This window comes from Rhinopithecus roxellana, chromosome 15 (assembly GCF_007565055.1).
Source record: "Rhinopithecus roxellana isolate Shanxi Qingling chromosome 15, ASM756505v1, whole genome shotgun sequence".
Classification (NCBI taxonomy): domain Eukaryota; kingdom Metazoa; phylum Chordata; class Mammalia; order Primates; family Cercopithecidae; genus Rhinopithecus; species Rhinopithecus roxellana.
Window position 1 is genome coordinate 78,741,306 of NC_044563.1, and position 19,052 is coordinate 78,760,357.

A 19,052-nucleotide genomic window follows, 5' to 3' on the forward strand; every position below is an offset into this window, starting at 1 on the left:
ACGGTCTTGCTGTTATAATGAGAAATTTGGACTTTATACTCTGAAGGTGATGGGGAGCCAGTGAAGCATTTCACCCAAGACAGTAACCTGATCAGAGTTGCTTCTTAGAAAAAATATTATTCTGACTGGAGTGGAGAAGAAGGACTGGAGATACCTGAGCCTAGAGGCAGGATTCGTAGTTAGGAGACAGTTATAGTAATCAATTGGAAAAACACTTTCTGTCTATGTAAGTTGTGAACTTTACACATTTATAAAGTAGTCATTAGAAGAACCATATGGATCACTTTAACTCAGAGCTAAGCTGCTGTTTTATCTTTTAATAGAGCTCCATTTTTTAAATAGGAAAGTTAGCTGCTTTCTATGTTATACTCAAAAGGAACTGAACACAGTTTCAGCTTCTTCATACTAGGTTTGGAAATTACCAAGAAAAGTTCCTAAGTTAGCCTAGCTAAGCTATTACATAACAGTCTCATTTTTAACTTTCCTTTTCTATTTGAGAAATCTGATTATTTTCATGTTCTTTGGAATATGAAATGAATATGAATCATTCAGTACCATCTTTATTAATTTTAATAGAATTTGCATGGACACCTTGGTTTTAGTGTTAGATAAAAGCAACATATCTTTCCTGGCAATAGGCTGCCAAGCCTCCAGACTTAAATCCCGAGACAGAGGAGAGTATACCTTCCCGCAGCTCCCCCGAAGGACCTGATCCACCAGTTCTTACTGAGGTCAGCAAACAGGATGATCAGCAGCCTTTAGATCTGGAAGGAGTCAAGAGGAAGATGGACCAAGGGAATTACACATCTGTGGTATGTTTCTACAGCGAGCCATCAAAATTTCTAGTGCCAGTGTAGCTTCCTTGGATCTGTGGGGCATGAGGCTGAGTATAAGTAAATTAAAAAATGATTTGTATTATATTTAGAAATGTCACATGGCTTTAGAAACCGAAAAATGTATGAGTTATTTTAGCTCTGTGTTTCAGAAGAAGGGTTATGATAGGGAAGGTAATGTCTTAAAATAGTTCTTTTATTTCACTTTCATCTCAGTTTTCTGAAAATTATTTTTATATTAAGAGGAAGCACTAACAAACTGTTGATGTGGAAAACGCTAATGTGAAATTAATTGATTCTCCCTCCCCTTTTGAGATCAGATCTGAATAATGTGCCTTTCTCTATAAGGTCTTCATTTGTAGATAGATGCCTGTTAATTTTATGATTTTAAGAATGTATAGGAAATGATCATTTATTATCTCATGGTCTATATTTGCCATTCTGTTCTTTATTTATTATTATTTTTGAGATGGAGTCTCGCTCTGTTACCCAGGCTGGAGGGCAGTGACAGGATCTCAGCTCACTGCAACCTCCACCTCCCATGTTCAAGTGATTCTCCTGCTTCAGCCTCCTGAGTAGCTAGGATTACAGGCATGCGCCATCATGCCTGGCTGATTTTGTATTTTTAGTAGAGATGGGGTTTCACCATGTTGGCTAAGCTGGTCTTGAACTCCTATCCTCAAGTGATCCACCCACATCAGCCTCCCAAAGTGCTGGGATTACAGGCGTGAGACACCGTTTACTTATTTTAATCCAAATTAAAAACTGTGGACCTGCTTGGATAATTTATCATGATACAGCCAATTTGTTTGCATTCTTTTTTTTTTTTTTTTTTTTTTTTTTTTTTTTTTTTTTTTTTTTTTTGAGACGGAGTCTTGCTCTGCCGCCCAGGCTGGAGTGCAGTGGCCGGCTCTCAGCTCACTGCAAGCTCCGCCTCCCGGGTTCACGCCATTCTCCTGTCTCAGCCTCCCGAGTAGCTGGGATTACAGGCGCCCGCCACGTCGCCCGGCTAGTTTTTTGTATTTTTTAGTAGAGACGGGGTTTCACCGTATTAGCCAGGATGGTCTCGATCTCCTGACCTCGTGATCCGCCCGTCTCGGCCTCCCAAAGTGCTGGGATTACAGGCTTGAGCCACCGCGCCCGGCTTGTTTGCATTCTTACCTCATTAGCCTGGCATCTCTTAATTGCTACAGGTTAATTGTGAATTGAATCTCAAAGGTCTCAGCCAGAGAGTATTATACCACATTAAAATAGGGTACGAGTTTTCTGTTGGATCTCTGTGCTGGATGATTAGGGAGGAAAAAGGAAATGGTTTTGAGAACACACTGTTTTAAGAATAATTAACATTTTGTTTTTGTATACAGTTGGAGTTCAGTGATGATATTGTGAAGATCATTCAAGCAGCCATTAATTCAGATGGAGGACAGCCAGAAATTAAAAAAGCCAACAGCATGGTCAAGTCCTTCTTCATTCGGGTGAATGATATTACTAATTCATGGTTTTAATGCTTACCTATAAGTAACTACCCTGTGAATACAATGAACTTGTTCTCTTCTACTTTTTGCTTTGTCATGTGTATGAAACATCTTTGGTTTAATTTGATCCTCTGATTCTTTGAGAGGAATTTGGTGAGGTTGCCAGAGTGGATGGATCTTTCCCTTGGTCGCCTGAAATTATCCTCGTATTGACAGAGAAGCTGGTTTGAAGTTTTTTCATGTGGTATCTAAATGAATGTTTACATATTTACATTTTGTTTGTGTTTTATGTCAGCAAATGGAACGTGTTTTTCCATGGTTCAGTGTCAAAAAGTCCAGGTTTTGGGAGCCAAATAAAGTATCAAGCAAGTAAGTGAATTTAGCATCACTTTTTTTTTCTCCTCATCGGCTAGAAGTCTGAGAGTTCTCGTATTTCTAGATTGCAGTTTTCCTAAAGGTTTTAATACTAGAAATGAATTGGTTGAAATGCCTTTTCAGTGCTGTTTTGAGGACTACACTTAATGTTTGTTATAGGCAGTTCCCTTTTTGTTCTTTACTTTTGTATTTGTTTTATTGTAAGGAGCTTGGTTTAATTGTGACATGTACAATACATGTGTGATATAGCCATGTAGCTGGCCTTGTTATAAATGGGTTCTGTTTGACTGATAGTTCAAATGGTGCTTTGTACTGCTCTTGATTTTCCATATGTAAATTCTTTTGATTTGATTTGATTTGATTTGATTAATGTTTTTTTTGAGACGGAGTCTTGTTCTGTCGCCCGACTGGAGTGCAGTGGCGCGATCTCGGCTCACTACAACCTCTGCCTCCCTGGTTCAAGTGATTCTCCTCCCTCAGCTTCCCAAGTAGCTGGGACAACAGGCAGGCACCACCACGTCCAGCTAATTTTTGTATTTTAATAGAGGCTGGGTTTCACCATTTGGGCCAGGATGGTCTTGATCTCTTGACCTCGTGATCTGCCTGCCTCACCCTTCCAAAGTGCTGGGATTACAGGCGTGAGCCCCCATGTCTGGCCTCTTTTGATTTTTTGATAGGGTTATCATTTGTTTCAGCAAGTTTAACCAAGAGTCATATGTTGAGATATTTTTTAAAATATTAAGATCTGTGTACTTCTGCGGTTTTCCAAACGCTGTGACTTTTTCTTATATTCTGTGAATGGCTCGTACATGGGGCAACAGGTGATATCAAGAATTTGATTATTTTATACATTTCTAGGTATACTGTAGGAGTTCAATAAATGCTTGTTGAATCAATTATTTTCAGCAGTGGGATGTTACCAAACGCAGTGCTTCCACCTTCACTTGACCATAATTATGCTCAGTGGCAGGAGCGAGAGGAAAACAGCCACACTGAGCAGCCTCCTTTAATGAAGAAAATTATTCCAGCTCCCAAACCCAAAGGGCCTGGAGAACCAGACTCACCAACTCCTCTGCATCCTCCTACACCACCAATTTTGAGTAAGCCACCAAAAGGAGCGTCATCACCCATTTCCCTCTAGATGCAAATGATTGACTTTGTGAATCCAATTCACTAAAATTAGATATACTTGGATATCAGAAAGGAATTTTAAGGTCATCCTTAAATGTAATACCATCATTAATTTTGCTTCACTTGAAGTGTTAATGAGGACTTGATATAAATACTCTTGAGTATTGTAACATAGACAATGAGATAGCGTTACTCTGAACACTTTGAAAAGTGGTTATTTTGTAGGCTGTAGGCTATGTAAGCTGAATTGTTTTCTTTTTTCCTGGAAATCAGACATAGTATTGCCAATTTTAACTGGATCTCAAGGTATTGATGGGAGTCTTTTGGATTTCAAGGTACTGATAGGAGTCGAGAAGACAGTCCAGAGCTGAACCCACCCCCAGGCATAGAAGACAACAGACAGTGTGCTTTATGTTTGACATATGGTGATGACAGTGCTAATGTAAGTACTATGCGACACAGAGCCCTAGTTAATACATACCCCAAAAGAACTGTTTGTCCTTGTGTCTATACTTGATGACTGGGTGCCATTTCTTTAATGAACTTACTTACAACTTACTAATTTATAACTTTTATTTACCTATAACTTATTAACTTGTAACTTTTATTTATTTGTCACTTAGTTCAAACTTTTATTTATTTGGCACTTGGAGTTTTTTAATGATTGATTTTCTTGAATAAAAGGTGACTGATTTGCCTTAAATTAAACCCTTGATGTCTAGTAATTTCTAATGGAAGTCCCTCAAGAATATTTTGTGAAAGTTAATAAAATCTAAGTTGCATATTAAAAAGCTTATGTTTCATATAGGATAGCAGAATGGTTAAGAGCCCCAGTTCTGCCGCCTGTCTGAACACATTTCTGTGCTTAACTGCCTACTTACTGACTTTGGCAAGTAGTTTAACCTATCTGACCCTCAGTTTCATCTTTAAAATGAAGATAATAATGCTTACCTCAGAGTGGTTGTGAGGATTAAATGACATAATGTATGTAAAGCCTCTATTTAGTGCCTGGCACACATAGTAAGCCTACAATTTTTTTAAAAAGTTTTGGGTTTTTTTTTTTTTTTTTTGAAACGGAATTTCGCTCTTGTTGCCCAGGCTGGAGTGCAATGGTGCGATCTCAGCTCACTATAACCTCCGCCTCCCAGGTTTAAGCCATTCTCCTGCCTCAGCCTCCCGAGGAGCTGGATTACAGGCATGTGCCACCATGCCCGGCTAATTTTGTATTTTTAGTAGAGACGGGGTTTCTCCATGTTGGTCAGGCTGGTGATCCACCCACCTCATATACCAAAGTGGCGAGATTACAGGCGTGAGCCACTGTGCCCGGCCAAAAACTTTTAAATACAATCTGAGAGAACTGACTTTGAAATACAGTTTATAGACGTCAGTGCACGTTTTTATAAACTTACCACCTATGGCTCTTTTGGTTTGTTTGTTTCCTTTTGAGACCAGGCCTCTCCCTGTCACCTAGGCTAGAGTACAGTGGCATGATCTTGGCTCACTGCAATCTCGGCTTCCAGGGCCCAAGCGATCCTCCTACCTCAGCCTCCTGAGGAGCTGAGACCACAGATGCGCACCACCATGCTGGCTAATTTTTTGTTTGTTTTTGTTGAGATGGAGTCTCCCTATGTTGCCCAGGCTGGTCTCAAACTCCTGGGCTCAAGAGATCCTACCGCTTCAGCCTCCCAAAGTGCTGGGATTATAGACGTGAACCACCATACCCAGCTCATTTTTTTATTCTCTAGATTTGTAAAATAGTTTCAGTCTATGGAAAAAGTAATCTAGAAAAGAAGGAAGTGGAAACAGCAACGTTGCAAAATGAATTCTGATTTCTGTGTGCCTCCCTACATTAAAGAATTACAGTTGCTTTCTTGAGGTTATCCTCACTGAAGAAAAGCTAATGCCGAGGAAAACCTCCTTTGGCATTATATTCTTTAGGAAAAAAGAAATCTCTATTTTATAGGATGCTGGTCGTTTGCTATATATTGGCCAAAATGAGTGGACACATGTAAATTGTGCTTTGTGGTCTGCGGAAGTGTTTGAAGATGATGACGGATCACTAAAGAATGTGCATATGGCTGTGATCAGGGGCAAGCAGCTGGTAAGACCTTATGGGTAAATTTTATGCAAGGGATTCCCTCTCAGTTTCCAGATATTCTTCCTGTGGGTGAATATAGCCTCACTGATATTTTTCATAGTGCCATCAGGGTAGTTAGCCAACAAGTATTGATATACATAATTCAGCAGACTACCAATAGATAAAATGAATTGTAGGAACTGTAGAATGGGATGAGTCTATAGAGGAGATGGTAAACGTCTTAAAACATCTGAAAGTCTGAATAGGGCTCTTTTCTTTTTGGATTTTTAGAGATGTGAATTCTGCCAAAAGCCAGGAGCCACCGTGGGTTGCTGTCTCACATCCTGCACCAGCAACTATCACTTCATGTGTTCCCGAGCCAAGAACTGTGTCTTTCTGGATGATAAAAAAGTATATTGCCAACGACATCGGGATTTGATCAAAGGCGAAGTGAGAGAGCTTTAGTTGCTTTTTTTTTAAAAAAAAAAAGACTATTTTTTAGAGTAGTTTTAGGTTCACAGCAAAATTGACTGGAAGGTACAGAGATTTCCCATATACCCCCGCACCCACATATGCACAGCCTCCCCCATTATCAGCATCCCCCACCGGAGTGGTGCATTTGTTACAATGGATAAACCTACACTGGACACATGGTTATTACCTTGAGTCCGTAGTTTACATTAGCATTCACTCTTGGTGTTGTACATTCTGTGGGTTTGGATGAATATATAATGACATATATCCCCCATTATAGCATCATATGGAGTATTTTCACTGCCTTAAACATCCTCTGTGCTCTGCCTGTTCACCCCTGCCTCTCCCCAACCCTGGGCAAACACTGATGTTTTTATTATCTCCATATCTTGCCATTTGCAGAGTTTCACATAGTTGGAATCATATAGTACATAGCCTTTTCAGGCTGGCTTCTTCTGCTTAGCATTTAAGTTTCCTTCAAGTCTTTTCATGGCTTATTTAGTTGCTTTTTGAATTATTTAGAAATTCAAAAGAAAAATACAAAAATATAGCAAGATGATAAACTGTTTTGCTTTTCTATTAGGTGTTCCTAGAGGCACCATCTCTTTTGGGAAATACAGAAGTGTCCTGCTGAGTGAAACAGAAGGATGCTTTTGAGATATGCTGTGTGCCTTCCACTCTGAGACAGTCAGGATCATGAGTATAATGTGCAAAGGGACAGCCTGTTAACAGTTACCATGGGTTTTATTTAAGGTGGTTCCTGAGAATGGATTTGAAGTTTTCAGAAGAGTGTTTGTGGACTTTGAAGGAATCAGCTTGAGAAGGAAGTTTCTCAATGGCTTGGAACCAGAAAATATCCACATGATGATTGGTATGACCTAGCCTTAGTTATTGGGGAAGGCTGTATATATCATTGGGGAAATTTCTGGTCCTCAGTTATAAAATGACCCTCAGTGTGGTATCTCACGCCTGTAATCCCAGCACTTTGGGAAGCTGAGGCGGGCAGATCACTGGAGGTCAGGAGTTGGAGACCAGCCTGGCCAATGTGGCGAAACTCCATCTCTACTAAAAAAAAATTAGCTGGGAGTGGTGTTGCATCCCTGTAATCCCAGCTACTTGGGAGGCTGAGGCATAGGAATCACTTGAACCCCAGAGGCAGAGGCTGCCGTGAGCTGAGATTGCACCACTGCACTCTAGCCTGGGCGACAGAGTGAGACTCTCTCAAAAAAATAAAATGACACTCATTATCTCCTCTAATCAGTTCTTCTTTCCTTGGTCAGGCTCTATGACAATCGACTGCTTAGGAATTCTAAATGATCTCTCTGACTGTGAAGATAAGCTCTTTCCTATTGGATATCAGTAAGTAGCACTATAAAGAGAAGACAGCAGCCCCACAACCTGAACACACTGAAGGTCATTAAATGTAGAGGCATACTTGTTAGCTACTTTAAACTGCTACTAAGAATTAATTACTTAGTTTGCTAGTTCTCTGATTCATCTGCTTGTAGATTGGGACTAAAGCAACATTTATGTTAGATGAATCCAGTTATAGAAGGAAAGCATTACTGACATCATTTCAGAATTACTTAAAAATAAAACCTAAGTAGAAAACACAAGGTCAGTCTCTTAAGATTCCTCCAAATTGCCGGGTGCAGTGGCTCAAGCCTGTAATCCCAGCACTTTGGGAGGCTGAGACGGGCGGATCACGAGGTCAAGAGATCGAGACTATCCTAGCTAACACTGTGAAACCCCGTCTTTACTAAAAAATACAAAAAACTAGCCGGGCGAGGTGGCAGGCACCTGTAGTCCCAGCTACTCGGGAGGCTGAGGCAGGAGAATGGTGTAAACCCGGGAGGCAGAGCTTGCAGTGGGCTGAGATCCGGCCACTGCATTCCAGCCTGGGTGACAGAGCAAGACTCCGTCTCAAAAAAAAAAAAAAAAAAAAAAGATTCCTCCAAATTACATTTATCTCCATGCAGGAGTGCAGATTGTTTTCATGGATAAAACAGCTCATGCCCTGTTCCCAACTTTACATTTTATAAGTCCTTCTAAAACTATAAATCCCCACAATAATGATCAAATTTTTCAATAAGAATTTATAATCTTACCTATAGGAAGCAAGTGTTAAAATGTCTAACAAGCTGCCGGGCGTGGTGGCTCAAGCCTGTAATCCCAGCACTTTGGGAGGCCAGGCGGGCGGATCACGAGGTCAGGAGATCGAGACCATCCTGGCTAACACTGTGAAACCCCGTCTCTACTAAAAAATACAAAAAACTAGCCGGGCGAGGTGGCGGGCGCCTGTAGTCCCAGCTACTCGGAGGCTGAGGCAGGAGAATGGCAGTAAACCCGGGAGGCGGAGCTTGCAGTGAGCTGAGATCTGGCCACTGCACTCCAGCCCGGGCGACAGAGCAAGACTCCGTCTCAAAAAAAAAAAAAAAAAAAAAAAAAAAAAGTCTAACAAGCTAACAATATAAGTTCAAAATTCCCCTTCTACTGCTTTCACGTTGGAGTCTCATTTTGCAATATATGCTCCAACTTACTCTATTCCTATTCCGATGACACAGTCTTTGCTACACATTTAGCTGGCAGCTTTTCACACAAACCAGACTCCACTAGCATTCAGCAAATTTGAAGCAGTTACGTTTCTCTTGTCTCATGGAGCTTTTCTCCCAAAGGAAACACCACAGGTTTGCCCTTTGTTTTCTTTTCGGACCATACTTTGTATACATTGTAAGGCAATAGTTCTGTCCTGAAGGCCAAAACTAATTTTTGTAGTAGTTAATATTTTTCTTTCTCTTGCTTTTAGGATATTTTACTATATTTGGTGCCTGCTTATGGTACAAGAAAAAAAGATCTTAGGCTATTTTCTGAGAGGCTAAGAAAAACCAAGGACTTCAAAAAGCTTAGAACAACCTAACTAGGGGAATCTGTACTAAGAACCCATGAAATAAAGCTAAATTCTGTAATTCAAAGGACCTGGGAACCTAGGATGAAGAGAGGTTTTGAAAAATACTAGTTTCTGTTTCTGTCCTCTCCCTTATGATGATTTTCCCAAATCTGTTTACCCAGGTGTTCCAGGGTATACTGGAGCACCACAGATGCTCGCAAGCGCTGTGTATATACGTGCAAGATAGTGGAGTGCCGTCCTCCAGTCGTAGAGCCGGATATCAACAGCACTGTTGAACATGATGAAAACAGGACCATTGCCCATAGTCCAACATCTTTTACAGGTTAGTCTTGAATCAAGACAGGACTTGAGGCCGGGCACAGTGGTTCACGCCTGTAATCCCAGCACTTTGGGAGGCTGATGCAGGTGAAGCACTTGAGGCCAGGAGTTCGAGAACAGCCTGGCCAACATGGTGAAACCCCGTCTCTACTAAAAATACAAAAAAAATAGCCAGGCATGGTGGCGGGCACCTGGAATCCCAGTAATTCCAGCCACTCAGGAGGCAGAGGCACAAGAATGACTTGAACCTGGGAGGCAGAGGTTGCAGTCAGCCAAGATCATGCCACTGCACTCCGACCTGGGTGACAGAGTGAGACTGTCTCAAAAAAAAAAAGAAAGATGGGGTGGAACTTGAATTCGATTCAGGGAGTACTATGATTGCAAGCTGGGGGAAAAGTCATTTACTTGGGAGGTCTCATTTGCTTCTAGTTTTACATTTACCTGATAGCTGACTATTGGTTAATTAGTTTGATATTTTAATTGGGCTTTTTCAGTTAAGAGTTTTTATTTCCTGCCACAGAAAGTTCATCAAAAGAGAATCAAAACACAACTGAAATTATAAGTCCTCCATCACCAGACCGACCTCCTCATTCGCAAACCTCTGGCTCCTGTTATTATCATGTCATCTCAAAGGTCCCCAGGATTCGAACACCCAGTTATTCTCCGACACAGAGATCCCCTGGCTGTCGGCCGTTGCCTTCTGCAGGTAAAAGACTTTATTGACCTACTTGACCTAAGAAGATCAGCCCAAAGATTAATTTGTAATTCTTTCAGGCAGCTTTATCTCGGTGACTTTTACTGATTGAAAATGTAGATTCTGGTTGGGTGTGGTGGCTCACCCCTGTAATCCTAGCATTCTGGGAGGCCAGGGCAGGTGTATCACCTGAGGTCAGGAGTTCAAGACCAGCATGGCCAACATGGTGAAACCCTGTCTCTACTAAAAATACAAAAATTAGGCCGGGCGCGGTGGCTCAAGCCTGTAATCCCAGCACTTTGGGAGGCCGAGACGGGCGGATCACGAGGTCAGGAGATCGAGACCATCCTGGCTAACACGGTGAAACCCCGTCTCTACTAAAAATACAAAAAAACTAGCCGGGCGAAGTGGCGGGCGCCTGTAGTCCCAGCTACTCGGGAGGCTGAGGCAGGAGAATGGCGTAAACCCGGGAGGTGGAGCTTGCAGTGAGCTGAGATCCGGCCACTGCACTCCAGCCCCGGCGACAGAGTGAGACTCTGCCTCAAAAAAAAAAAAAAAAAAAAAAAAAAATACAAAAATTAGCCGCGTGTGGCGGCACATGCTTATAATCCCAGCTACCCGAGAGGCTGAGGCAGGAGAATCGCTGGAACCCAGGAGGTGGAGATTGCAGTAAGTCAAGATCATACCACTGAACTCCAGCCTGGGTGACAGAGTGCGACATTGTCTCAAAAAAATAAATAATAAATAAATAAATAGAAAATGTAGATTTCCAGTTATCTATAAATATATGTATATATATATAGCCAAATCATTGAAACCAGTGACTTCTACATATTTGTTCTATCTACAATAGCATTTATTACTTTTTCTCTCTTGTTTAGGAAGTCCTACCCCAACCACTCATGAAATAGTCACAGTAGGTGATCCTTTACTCTCCTCTGGACTTCGAAGTATTGGCTCCAGGCGTCACAGTACCTCTTCCTTATCACCTCAGCGGTCCAAACTCCGGATAATGTCTCCAATGAGAACTGGGAATACTTACTCTAGGAATAATGTTTCCTCAGGCTCCACCATTGGGACCGCTACTGATCTTGAATCAAGTGCCAAAGCAGTTGATCATGTCTTAGGGCCACTGAATTCAAGTACTAGTTTAGGGCAAAACACTTCCACCTCTTCAAATTTGCAAAGGACAGTGGTTACTGTAGGCAATAAAAACAGTCACTTGGATGGATCTTCATCTTCAGAAATGAAGCAGTCCAGTGCTTCAGACTTGGCCTCCAAGAGCTCCTCTTTAAAGGGAGAGAAGACCAAAGTGCTGAGTTCCAAGAGCTCAGAGGGATCTGTACATAATGTGGCTTACCCTGGAATTCCTAAACTGGCCCCACAGGTTCATAACACAACATCTAGAGAACTGAATGTTAGTAAAATTGGCTCCTTTGCTGAACCGTCTTCGGTGTCGTTTTCTTCTAAAGAGGCCCTCTCCTTTCCACACCTCCATTTGAGAGGGCAAAGGAATGATCGAGACCAACACACAGATTCTACCCAATCAGCAAACCCCTCTCCAGATGAAGATACTGAAGTCAAAACCTTGAAGCTATCTGGAATGAGCAACAGATCATCCATTATCAATGAACATATGGGATCTAGTTCCAGAGATAGGAGACAGAAAGGGAAAAAATCTTGTAAAGAAACTTTCAAAGAAAAGCATTCCAGTAAATCTTTTTTGGAACCTGGTCAGGTGACAACTGGTGAGGAAGGAAACTTGAAGCCAGAGTTTATGGATGAGGTTTTGACGTCTGAGTATATGGGCCAACGACCATGTAACAATGTTTCTTCTGATAAGATTGGTGATAAGGGCCTTTCTATGCCAGGAGTCCCCAAAGCTCCACCCATGCAAGTAGAAGGATCTGCCAAGGAATTACAGGCACCACGGAAACGCACAGTCAAAGTGACACTGACACCTCTAAAAATGGAAAATGAGAGTCAATCCAAAAACACCCTGAAAGAAAGTAGTCCTGCTTCCCCATTGCAAATAGAGTCAACATCTCCCCCAGAACCAATTTCAGCCTCTGAAAATCCAGCAGATGGTCCAGTGGCCCAACCAAGCCCCAATAATACCTCATGCCAGGATTCTCAAAGTAACAACTATCAGACTCTTCCAGTACAGGACAGAAACCTAATGCTTCCAGATGGCCCCAAACCTCAGGAGGATGGCTCTTTTAAAAGGAGGTATCCCCGTCGCAGTGCCCGTGCACGTTCTAACATGTTCTTTGGGCTTACCCCACTCTATGGAGTAAGATCCTATGGTGAAGAAGACATTCCATTCTATAGCAGCTCAACTGGGAAGAAGCGAGGCAAGAGATCGGCTGAAGGACAGGTGGATGGGGCCGATGACTTAAGCACTTCGGATGAAGACGACTTATACTATTACAACTTCACTAGAACAGTGATTTCTTCAGGTGGAGAGGAACGACTAGCATCCCATAATTTATTTCGGGAGGAGGAACAGTGTGATCTTCCAAAAATCTCACAGTTAGATGGTGTTGATGATGGGACAGAGAGTGATACTAGTGTCACAGCCACAACAAGGAAAAGCAGCCAGATTCCAAAAAGAAATGGTAAAGAAAATGGAACAGAGAACTTAAAGATTGATAGACCTGAAGATGCTGGGGAGAAAGAACATGTCATTAAGAGTTCTGTTGGCCACAAAAATGAGCCAAAGATGGATAACTGCCATTCTGTAAGCAGAGTTAAAACACAGGGACAGGACTCCTTGGAAGCTCAGCTCAGCTCATTGGAGTCAAGCCGCAGAGTCCACACAAGTACTCCCTCAGACAAAAATTTACTGGACACCTATAATACCGAGCTCCTGAAATCAGATTCAGACAATAACAACAGTGATGACTGTGGGAATATCCTGCCTTCAGACATTATGGACTTTGTACTAAAGAATACTCCATCCATGCAGGCTTTGGGTGAGAGCCCAGAGTCATCTTCATCAGAACTCCTGAATCTTGGTGAAGGTTTGGGTCTTGACAGTAATCGTGAAAAAGACATGGGTCTTTTTGAAGTATTTTCTCAGCAGCTGCCTACAACAGAACCTGTGGATAGTAGTGTCTCTTCCTCTATCTCAGCAGAGGAACAGTTTGAGTTGCCTCTAGAGCTACCATCTGATCTATCTGTCTTGACCACCCGGAGTCCCACTGTCCCCAGCCAGAATCCCAGTAGACTAGCTGTAATCTCAGACTCAGGGGAGAAGAGAGTAACCATCACAGAAAAATCTGTAGCCTCCTCTGAAGGTGACCCAGCACTGCTGAGCCCAGGAGTAGATCCAACTCCTGAAGGCCACATGACTCCTGATCATTTTATCCAAGGACACATGGATGCAGACCACATCTCTAGCCCTCCTTGTGGTTCAGTAGAGCAAGGTCATGGCAACAATCAGGATTTAACTAGAAACAGTAGCACCCCTGGCCTTCAGGTACCTGTTTCCCCAACTGTTCCTATCCAGAACCAGAAGTATGTGCCCAATTCTACTGATAGTCCTGGCCCGTCTCAGATTTCCAATGCAGCTGTCCAGACCACTCCACCCCACCTGAAGCCGGCCACTGAGAAACTCATAGTTGTTAATCAGAACATGCAGCCACTTTATGTTCTCCAAACTCTTCCAAATGGAGTGACCCAAAAAATCCAATTGACCTCTTCCGTTAGTTCTACACCCAGTGTGATGGAGACAAATACTTCAGTACTGGGGCCCATGGGAAGTGGTCTCACCCTCACCACAGGACTAAATCCAAGCTTGCCAACTTCTCAATCTTTGTTCCCTTCTGCTAGCAAAGGATTGCTACCCATGTCTCATCACCAGCACTTACATTCCTTCCCTGCAGCTACTCAAAGTAGTTTCCCACCCAACATCAGCAGTCCTCCTTCAGGCCTGCTTATTGGGGTTCAGCCTCCTTCAGATCCCCAACTTTTGGTTTCAGAATCCAGCCAGAGGACAGACCTCAGTACCACAGTAGCCACACCATCCTCTGGACTCAAGAAAAGACCCATATCTCGTCTACAGACCCGAAAGAATAAAAAACTTGCTCCCTCTAGTACCCCTTCAAACATTGCCCCTTCCGATGTGGTTTCTAATATGACATTGATTAACTTCACACCCTCCCAGCTTCCTAATCATCCCAATCTGTTAGATTTGGGGTCACTTAATACTTCATCTCATCGAACTGTCCCCAACATCATAAAAAGATCTAAATCTAGCATCATGTATTTTGAACCGGCACCCCTGTTACCACAGAGTGTGGGAGGAACTGCTGCCACAGCGTCGGGCACATCAACAATAAGCCAGGATACTAGCCACCTCACATCAGGGTCTGTGTCTGGCTTGGCATCCAGTTCCTCTGTCTTGAATGTTGTATCCATGCAAACTACCACAACCCCTACAAGTAGTGCATCAGTTCCAGGACACGTCACCTTAACCAACCCAAGGTTGCTTGGTACCCCAGATATTGGCTCAATAAGCAATCTTTTAATCAAAGCTAGCCAGCAGAGCCTGGGGATTCAGGACCAGCCTGTGGCTTTACCGCCAAGTTCAGGAATGTTTCCACAACTGGGGACATCACAGACCCCCTCTACTGCTGCAATGACAGCAGCATCTAGCATCTGTGTACTCCCCTCCACTCAGACTACAGGCATAACAGCCGCTTCACCTTCTGGGGAAGCAGACGAACACTATCAGCTTCAGCATGTGAACCAGCTCCTTGCCAGCAAAACTGGGATTCATTCTTCCCAGCGTGATCTTGATTCTGCTTCAGGGCCCCAGGTATCCAACTTTACCCAGACGGTAGACGCTCCTAATAGCGTGGGGCTGGAGCAGAACAAGGCTTTATCCTCAGCTGTGCAAGCCAGCTCCACCTCTCCTGGGGGTTCTCCATCCTCTCCATCCTCTGGACAGCGGTCAGCAAGCCCTTCAGTGCTGGGTCCCACTAAACCCAAACCAAAAACCAAACGGTTTCAGCTGCCTCTAGACAAAGGGAATGGCAAGAAGCACAAAGTTTCCCATTTGCGGACCAGTTCTTCTGAAGCACACATTCCAGACCAAGAAGCAACGTCCCTGACCTCAGGCACAGGGTGAGAGATCCAAATACTACCTAGGCTAGGTCTGTGGGATTTCATGCTGTAAATTAGGGGCTGTTGATGTGGTACTCTCTGGGAGAGACACTCTTCTGTTCAAGTTGCGTTACCTGGGAGTTTTCTGGGTTTTGAATTTTTTTCTCTCTGAGTGGTGATTTATATAACAAAATGTAGTTCCATCCATGGGCAGTTTGTCTCTTGGATAGAACCACATCTAATTACTTTTTGCTCTGATTTCACACAGTGTTGCTGTTTGTTCCTGTTTCTTTTTTACTGAGGCTTATACTAGAGAATGATTATTCTTATCTTGAGGGCAAAGCTCCCTCTGGTAAATCCACATAGAGTCCTTTTTTTAAAACTTTATCATTGAAAGCCAAGCATAGTGACTCATGTCTGTAATCCCAGCACTTGAGAAGGCTGAGGCAGAAGGATTGCTTGAGCTCAGGAGTTCAAGATTAGCCTGTGCAAAATAGTAAGACCCTGTCTCTACAAAAAAAATTTTTTTTGTAGAGTGTTTGTGGTGTGGTGTTGCACACCTGTAGCCCCAGCTATTCAGGAGGCTGAGGTGGGAGGATTGTTTGAGCCCAAGAGTTAGAGGCTAAATGAGCCATGGTCATGCCATTGCACTCCAGCCTAGGTGGAGTGCACCTATGTAGCGACCACTCGGATCAAGATACAGAACATTTCTAGCAACCCACAAGGGTGCCTTCTCTTATAAGGTCAGTGCCCCCTCAAAGTAACCATTATTCTAACCTTTATGACCTTAGGTCAGTTTTGCTGGCTTATAGACTTTATCAGATCCTGATAGAGCCATTTCTTTCGACTCACCTCCACATTCTGTACATATTTACTGGTGGTTTGTCTTGAAAAGATACAAACGCCTGTGTTCCAGGACTCCAGGAGCAGAGGCTGAGCAGCAGGATACAGCTAATGTGGAGCAGTCCTCCCAGAAGGAATGTGGGCAACCTGCAGGGTAAGCTGAAGAATTTGTCCTTTAAGACTAAGCTCTCAGTTTTGTCCACCTCATTTAAAAAATAGTTCTTCCAGGCCAGGTTCACGTCTGTAATCCTAGCACTTTGGGAGGCCAAGGCAGGCGGATCACGAGGTCAGATCAAGACCATCCTGGCTAACATGGTGAAACCCCATCTTTACTAAAAATACAAAAATAATTAGCCGGGCATGGTGGTGGGCGCCTGTAGTCCCAGCTACTCGGGAGGCTGAGGCAGGAGAATGGCGTGAACCCAGGAGGCGGAGCTTGCAGTGAGCTGAGATCGCGCCACTGCACTCTAGCCTGGGCAACAGAGCGAGACTCCATCTCAAAAAAAAAAAAGGTAAAAAAATAGTTCTTCCTGATTCACATTTTTGTTTTCTTGCCAAAGTTTTTAAATGGGAATGATACAGGCTTGTAAAAAAGTAAACAAAAAATAGAACAGAAGAATTATTTAAATAATGGATAATAATTTCCTGTTTGTCCCCCTCACCCCCGCCCAATCTATTCCCTAGAGGTGGTCATTGCTAATAATTTGTTTTTATCTATGCAGACATTTCTATGCATATACAGATAAACATGGTATATATATGAATATGTATATGCTTTTTTACATAAAAGGAATAATACTGCACATACTGTTCTGTATTTGGATTTTCACTTATGTACATCTTTCTGTGCCAATATATATAGGTGTGCTTCACTTTTTAAATCGCTGCCCCCAATTCTATTGTGTGGATCTACAGTAATTTAATGAGTCCTCTATTGATAGATATTTGGATTGTTTCCAGAATTTATTTAGTTTAAAAAAGTGAAAATTGGGCCTGGACACAGTGGCTCATGCCTCTAATCCCAACACTTTGGGAGACCGAGGCAGGAGGATTGCTTGAGCCCAGGAGTTTGAAACCAACCTTGGCAACGTAGGGAGACCCTGTCTCTACAAAAATTAAAAATTAGCCAGGTGGTGGTGCACATCCACAGTCCAAGCTAATGTAGGAGGATTGCTTGAGCCTGGGAATTGGAGGATGCAGCAAGCCGTGATTGCCACTGCACTCCAACCTGGACAACAAAGTGAGACCATATCTCAAAAAAAAAAAAAAAAAAAAAAGTGAAAATTGGTGGTGGTTTATAAGCTCATGCAGCTTGTTTTTCATTTTTAGTTAAACCAGCTAACTTATTTAAGTAACTTTAGAATTGCTTCTGACAAGTGTCCTTTCATTTTTTTCTAATACTAAGAGTATGAGAAGAATTTCAAGGGCACAATTTACAACTTTAAAAACAGAAACTTAATGTCAGTATTTGGTAAAGAATCTCACAAAAGAGTTTTATATTATGTACCATACAGTGGTGTGGTGGTTGTATTCATTCAACAAGTTCTACAGAAAGCCCCCTGTGGTTCATTTTCTAGCAGTTATTTTGTATACCAGAGCTGTATAGAAAATTATGGATGTTTTTCTTCAAATTGAAGAACTAGCTGATATTGTATCTTACATTTGGTTTTTATTTAGGCAAGTGGCTGCTCTTCCGGAAGTTCAGGTGACCCAAAATCCAGCAAATGAGCAAGAAAGTACAGGTATGTGGGTGGGTAACAGGTTAGAATCCGAGAATATCAATGTTAAAAGGACCATGAAAATGACCCACTTTACCTACTTATTTTCTACATTTAAAAAAGAAATATCTAAGCTCCAAAGAAGTTAAGTGATTTGGCCCACATTGGAGACTGAAACTTGGCGCACCTGTCTCTTGGTGCAGTGTTCTTCCAGTACATACTCTGTGATCACCTGTCAGCTAAGGACTTAAGACAATACGCATACTCTTCTGCTGTACTGGTTTTACCAGCACTGAGGTTTAAATAGCTAGTAATAACCTGACTTCACTTTTTAGTTGTCACTAAAGAAAACTAAGAACGATTTTTATTAGATAGTCAGATTTTGGTTACAATACCAGATACATCGCCATAGCATTTTCCATCAGTTCTAATGAATTTGATGAGGAAACAAATGGTCACTTTAAGATTAGAGAGTTCTGGCTATAACTTTGTTGAGGACAGTTGCTTATTGAAATTCTACCAGAAATTCTACCACAGAGACAACTTCATGTAAAAAAAATTCTGGTTTTAGTCACTACTTTCTAGCAATGACCTAGGCAAGCTCTTTGAGTCTTGGATTTGTTATGTGTAAATGGGAATAATAAACCAACTGTGGAATGTGGTTAGGCTTAGAGATCATTTATGTAAAGTACTCTACAGGTAGTCAGTGCTCAGTGAGCATTTGTTGCTGCAACCACTTTGGCTCCTATCTATTTTCTCCCTATTAGAACCTAAAACAGTGGAAGAAGAAGAAAGTAATTTCAGCTCTCCACTGATGCTTTGGCTTCAGCAAGAACAAAAGCGGAAGGAAAACATTACTGAGAAAAAACCCAAGAAAGGACTTGTTTTTGAAATTTCCAGTGATGATGGCTTTCAGATCTGTGCAGAAAGTATTGAAGGTGAGTGGATTAAATCAGATGGACTCATCAGCAGAAGCCCTGTTTCAGCTAGAGCTTCATTTTCCGAGTATTAGCACCATTTAGGTGGATGTTTTATGCTAGGAAGTATGGGGGATACCTGGAGGCATCATACATTTTCCTTGTCCTTGAGAAGTTTAT

The 19,052-nt window shown here is 42.3% G+C and overlaps 1 protein-coding gene across 1 annotated transcript in view; it reads left to right on the plus strand.

The window, feature by feature from the left end:
• Window positions 1-19,052, plus strand: part of KMT2A (lysine methyltransferase 2A) — a 95,395-nt gene that overhangs the window by 59,158 nt on the left and 17,185 nt on the right. The window contains 15 exon segments of the mRNA XM_030918671.1: window positions 639-812; window positions 2,198-2,308; window positions 2,604-2,677; window positions 3,590-3,783; window positions 4,150-4,256; window positions 5,778-5,915; window positions 6,183-6,341; window positions 7,119-7,236; window positions 7,646-7,724; window positions 9,435-9,595; window positions 10,112-10,297; window positions 11,167-15,415; window positions 16,311-16,391; window positions 17,915-17,979; window positions 18,723-18,893. Of these exon segments, the coding sequence (XP_030774531.1) occupies window positions 639-812; window positions 2,198-2,308; window positions 2,604-2,677; window positions 3,590-3,783; window positions 4,150-4,256; window positions 5,778-5,915; window positions 6,183-6,341; window positions 7,119-7,236; window positions 7,646-7,724; window positions 9,435-9,595; window positions 10,112-10,297; window positions 11,167-15,415; window positions 16,311-16,391; window positions 17,915-17,979; window positions 18,723-18,893 (6,067 nt within the window).